The sequence below is a fragment of the Haliotis rufescens genome, unplaced genomic scaffold (genome assembly GCF_023055435.1).
Source record: "Haliotis rufescens isolate VD_foot unplaced genomic scaffold, xgHalRufe1.0.p SCAF_3, whole genome shotgun sequence".
NCBI lineage: Eukaryota > Metazoa > Mollusca > Gastropoda > Lepetellida > Haliotidae > Haliotis > Haliotis rufescens.
In genome coordinates, this window is record NW_025964001.1 from 12,416,155 (window position 1) to 12,422,479 (window position 6,325).

At 39.2% G+C, this 6,325-nt stretch overlaps 1 protein-coding gene across 1 annotated transcript; it reads right to left on the minus strand.

The window, feature by feature from the left end:
- Window positions 1–269: 269 nt before the first annotated feature.
- Window positions 270–6,318, minus strand: LOC124134793 (DNA replication complex GINS protein PSF1-like). The gene is made up of 6 exons (XM_046499834.2): window positions 6,178–6,318; window positions 5,883–5,947; window positions 4,817–4,912; window positions 3,302–3,392; window positions 1,887–2,078; window positions 270–420 (listed from the first exon to the last, which is right to left on the minus strand). Exons 1-6 carry the CDS (start codon window positions 6,250–6,252, stop codon window positions 352–354), a joined length of 588 nt encoding a protein of 195 aa, XP_046355790.1. The 5' UTR covers window positions 6,253–6,318; the 3' UTR covers window positions 270–351.
- Between the last annotated feature and the right edge of the window lie 7 nt (window positions 6,319–6,325).

A 6,325-nucleotide genomic window follows, 5' to 3' on the forward strand; every position in this document is an offset into this window, starting at 1 on the left:
ATGTTTATCAATTGGCACCAATGACGTCATATTGCAAGGGGCATAAGCCATCGTGTTTTTGTTATGAAAATAGAACACTTGGTAAATGTGAAAAATATAAATCGTTTTAATGCAAAACATATGTTAATTAATTGTGATATTTTTATATTTTTGTCTATGACACTACTAGGTTAACACTTTTAATGTGGAAAAAGTACAAGAAAAATAGGTTCATTTCCATGTGAACTTGCCCTTTAACCTTAGTGCTTAAAACAAAAAACAAAAAAGCATTTATAGTATAAAATTCATAATTTTTAAAGTGACACTAAACATAATTTACAGTTTGTACAGATGTTGATGATGCTGTGTTCATCAGTGCACTATATGCTCTAGGATGCCTTGTCTGATGAGGTGTTCACACTCGGACCGCAGCAGGAAGTGCTGCAACAGACAAGCAACATGGACTTATTCTATGGAACCTTGTTCACATAGTCTTTAACTCGACATATTGTTTAACACCATGTTATTTCACGGCCCCAGTAGACTTATTTTGTATTATCATTTCATCAGATAAGTCATTACCGTATTCGACGTAATAAGCGCCTCACTCTAATAAGCGCCCACATCGAGATTTGTTAATATATTGGCTAGTGAACAAACCCAATTAGCACCCCTTCTGACCCCAATTCGCATATAATACGCACTGCTTCCTTCCCCTATTTGCACTCCTTTGTTATAAGCACCCTTTATTATTGACAATTAAATTCTGGAAAAATATATCCGTCGTACATAAACATTTCCGGCTGTCACTATAAACCACGAAATTTAACTCTGTTTTTTTCACCAAAATAATATTCTCATAAGAGCTCCCTATATCTAATTTTGTGAGCGCCCTGGGCACGTATTAAGTCGAATACGGTATGTCAGATAAATCAATGTATATTTCTGGTCCCTAGTGATTGAGTTAGCCTAACACCCCTGTGAACCGTGTTCCAGTTACATCAGACACGTCAGCTTCATGTGCCTGAGTGGGTGAGTGAGTGAGATGGGTTCAACGCCGCTTTTAACAGTATTCCAGTTATATCACGGCGTGTCAGCTTAATGTGGGAGGAAACCCGAAGTGATGCAGGTCTCAGACGTTTACCACTTCGGTGAAACCCACGAGCATGGGTATGGTGCTGACAAACCTAGAAACATAATCGGGGCGAACCGGGAGTCAAACCCACAATCATAGGTTTCTGGCGTGCCCAAGGGACGCAACTCTGCACAGCGAATCGTGGCGCCTTAGACAACTGGGCCACCCGTGCCCCCTCATGTGCCTGAAGTGATGCAGGTGTCACTTTGCCCCTTTAGCAAAACCCATGCAAGGGTATGGTGCTGACAAGCCTAGGAACATAGTTGGGGTAAACTGGGCTTCAGACCCACAGTTAAAGATTTTGTTGGTTTGCTAAGAGTTTGTTTGTTGTTAAATGCCACACTCAGCAATATTCCAGCTACATGATGAAGGTATATAATTAATCGAGTCTAAACCATACAATCCAGTGATTGATATGATGAGCATCGATCTACACATTTGGGATACGATGACATACATCAACAAGTCATCGAGCCTGACCACTAAGCACAGCGAATTGGCGTGCCAGAGATAACTGGGCAACCTATGGGATTCCAAACAAAGTGCCCTTGAGAAAAAATCTTTAAATATCAGATATACAAGTCACCTCTACAAAGACATAAAATTAGTTATAACTTTATCACATTAATTTAAATAAAAATAATTCCAATTTGGGAACTTGTTAAAACACTGGCTGCAGACTCTAAACAGATCTAGATAAATCCCGGTAAGCTCTTGTTGGATCTTGTGAATGCAATGCCTAGTGCTACAACACTGATCTGAAATTGTCTACCTGGCTGTTCTTCTTGAGGACAATGACATTTCCATCTTGAGTTTCAAACTCGCCATGATCGACCTGACACCTCACTTCGACATACAATGTTTTTGGAGGTTTCAGATCCTGTGTCAGGTCAAGGCCACCAGCATCTCCAATCGATCGCATGTAGCTGGCCAACATCTTGTTATACCGACTAAACCACTGTATCTGCCAAAAAATAAAGATAGGAAATTGTTTGTCATTCAGTCAATAGTGATCAATAACAAGGAATCAGAATCACCAGGTAACTCAGTGACTTGGAAGCCATGTCCTTCTGCCACGATGGCATGGATCTGTGCTCACAATATACATCAATACATTGTCTGGCACACGCACGCACGAAAATGACAAATGAATTTTGAACAGACAATGCCATGTCGAAAGCGGTCAAATGTAACAAATGTTATATTTGGGATTACAGTTTCCAGTAAAGTACAGATTCTCGTACTTTTTTTGGGGTTGCATCTTGTACGGGATTCGAACCCACACTGCCACTCTGGACATTTCACAATCCGGAGGATTTCATTTTGGATTAACACGTATTTTGATGTTTGTCACAAGAGCCAGTAGAGTATTCAAGTCTGAATCACACAAACGGGAGGTAAGTTTGTGGAAGTAACAATACACACCAGGTAAAGGTTCAGTGACACAGTCAACAATGTCACAACTGTTAGCTGGTCTTTCATGTGGGTTACCCTGCCTAGCATTAAGTGGATAAAACCGGACTGGTGAGCTTGGAGTCACTATGATGTGTCTGAGTGGCTATCCATGTTAACCTGTGGCATAGTATTTCAATGGACTAGCACAATAAAACTTTTATTTGTCCGGAGTAATCCATCAGACACACACACACATGCATGAAAGTTGCCATGGAAGTGCAATAATCTTGACCGCGACGTTAAACCCCATTTCACCTCAGCTTCCCTGTGGTCACACATCAAAGTACAGGTCATACTTAGCAGCCATTGTGTCCACCCGATCCCCAGATTCCCCTTACAACTAGCAGTGTGACGCCGCTTGGTTGTCATGTAGTGAGTGAGTGAGTGAGTATGGTTTAACGCCGCTTTTAGCAATATTCCAGCAATACCACAGCGGAGGACACCGGAAATGGGCTTCACACATTGTACCCATGTCGGGAATCGAACCCGGAACGTCGGCGTGACGAGCGAACGCTTAACCACTAGGCTACCCGACCGCCCCGGTTGTCATGTAGACTAGTGGGATGAACATGATGAAGGCTCTTATTATCATTAATGATATTCTTCATGAAAGTAAAAATTATCTGATCGTCAACCAGCGTGGAATCTTTTCACATGCTCACAAATCTCTCTAGGAAAGGTATAAAAATCACTGTCAACATGTTCGTGGCGTCCCGCCCCCTGTAACTGTACCTCTTGTTCACACAAGTTATATTTGATGTCCGCTGGAAGAACACTCCCGAACTCCCATCTCATCTTGCGAATCTGCACCAAGCGATTGTATCTGTAAATAAATACAAACCCAATTCTAACATGTCTAATGCTAAGAGTCATTTGAACAAGAACTTGTGATCAGTATATGAAATCACTCAGTTTCAAATGTTCAAAGCTGGTCAGAATCATATGGACCATATTGTTTTACCAGGTACAAAATAATGTGAGTGAGTGAGTATGGTTTTACGCCGCTTTTAGCAATATTCCAGCAACACACGGCGGGGGACACCAGAAATGGGCTTCAAACATTGTACCCATGTCGGGAATCGAACCCGGGTCTTCGGCGTGACGAGCGAACGCTTTAACCACTAGGCTACCCGACCGCCCCACAAAATAATGTGTCATAAACACACACAAAGTTTGAGAATGGATTCAAACAACATGCATTGTGACACAAAAAGTATGGCTGTAAGGATCGATTCAAAAGTAATAATTCAGTTGTAACCTTCACATTAAACATCACTGATCTTTCTATTCTGATCGGAAATAAAATTCAAGTACAAACTGTCCATGTCATTGTCTGATATTCTTTACTCACTTGCATCATTAAACATCATGAACATACTGAATGCTCTTTATATCAATCACTGGTTTGCCTTGATTTTTTATTACTGGCTGATGTGATACAGCTATAAGTAAGTGGCCTGTGGCATCTAACAACATGCGCTCTTTCATCATGTTCCTGCATTAATTGGTGATCGATTTACTTAAAAACATATTGTTTAAACACTCCAGAAAAGTTCCATACACATGAACACAAGGGTGTGAGTTGACACAGACTAGCAGACATCCAAAAGTTATCATATCCAAATTGTGTACATAGATGCTCATGAGGTCAATCACTGGTTTGTCTGGTCCAGAGTTAATTATTTACGGATTGCCGTCATTCAGCTGGACTACTGCTGAGTGTGGCATTAAACAATAAACAAGACATCCAAATGTGTGCAGCTCCAATTCCTGATGCCAATTTCATCATAAACGCAAACAATGTTGACTTTTGAGAGTGGGCGTAAAGTTTAATTTATTTTATTGACTCAAAAGTACCACTATATATTAATAAAAAATAAAATGAATTATTCTGTATGTGTATAGATAAAAATTATGAGCAATTAATCACCTTAATGATAAATATTAACTAGGCTGATTCACTGAATGTTCAAAATGGAATCTCCTGTCTCCTTTATGTCCAACTTAACAGTGACAATCTTAATAAATGTTAACGTTTCAGTGGCAGTGAATTAATAATTTAGTATCGATCAAATAAATTTGTATCTTTTATTGACACTAAAATGTTATCCATACGTTGGTAGTGCAATAAATGATGACACTGAGTTTTGGGTGACTTGTTAGGCCAAGCTCTTTCTCCCTTGCAGTGGGCTAGTGTTACTACGAGGTGTTGCACTATTCTTGACAGCGTAGATGTGAAACACTTACAAATATGCTAACAAACATCGTTTGTTCCTTTCAAGTGCTGAATGTCGCAGTTGAACCCCTGAAAATAGTCCACTTTCTCCAGCAACTGTGGCACTCCTGAAACATTGTATATCAGTGCTTGGTTTACAGTGTGATAAACGCTATAGAAACATCAGAGATACACTCTTGTAACCATGGTAACAAGATCCATGTGGTCCAGTCACTGACTATGGGTGTGCTGGCACCACCAACATGTTATTATGGTTATTCTAGAAAACATTTAATGGCTATTCATTTGAGATCATAAACAAACAGGCATTTATCAAGTTTATTTGGACCTACAATGAGGTAGATATTTGGACCATGACAGTAAAAATTCCCAAATAGTAAATTATTAATTTCCCACTTCATGTAAATCATTTTAATACAGTTGTTAATGTTAAGGCTTTGTAGAGGTGACATGTGCTTCACAGATGAGACCATTTTTCTCAACCTGAAACCAAACCCGATAACTTTCATGTTGTAGTTCTAGTTCGAAAGATGATGAGTGCATTCTGGAATATAAGAGTACTGTACGTACTCTAATGTGTATGCTGTTTTATTTTATATAGCACGCTGGAATCATCTGCTACATTATTATGACAGTACCGATCCAGAAACTGAGGAAAATCTTCCATGTTCAGAGTTAGGAACTGGTTATGGGCACTACGCAATGCACAATGGACTCATCCTAGGATTCTGTTCTGCATTTTGATTTTGGCTAGGGTACATTTCTGTATACAGAAAGTGGCGACGACCCCTTCAGCTTTAATAATAAATAGTATATACTCTGTACACAGATACAAAAGCCCATTTGGACCATATTGGTTATTTGTTTTTTTCTCTTTTAAAAGTCGTAATTACAAGAAAAAGTCGTAATTTCGACTTTTAAAAGAGAAAAAACAAAATACCAATATGGTTCTAAAGGACTTTCGTACACAAAGAAATATATTTTAGAGTGGAAGTGAAAGACGTTAAAGAATAAGCAATTACATCAAACTGATTGACATGATTTAGCAAGCAGTAGAGATTTATAAGGCTAACTTACACATCCCTCTGATTGTGTTCAAACAAGGCTTTCATCTCCTCCAACACCTGACGCACTCCATCCTCCTGTTGAAAACAAACATCTCTTGTTCCAAATTATATTTCAAGGAAGGAGAACAATTCCTACTGTTATCAGATCAAACGAATTGTATGGTTTAGCAGCTCCTGCCAACTCGTTTAATGAAATTAATGACATGATACGTTATCAGCTGGATATTATGAGAGTGATGTGTGTGTACATATTCTTCGATTTTGTCAAGCAAAACGTCTTAGTGTTTAAGCCCATATTTACTCACGTTGTATGGAGGCAAAGTGCCATCAACCGTTCGTTTCAATTCACGAATTAATTCCAAAACTTTATCCGCGAGCATGTTGACATTTCAAGTTTCACGCAAACTCCCGCCAAGTTATAGAAGGCTATTTTTGATTGGAAGAAAGGCCAGT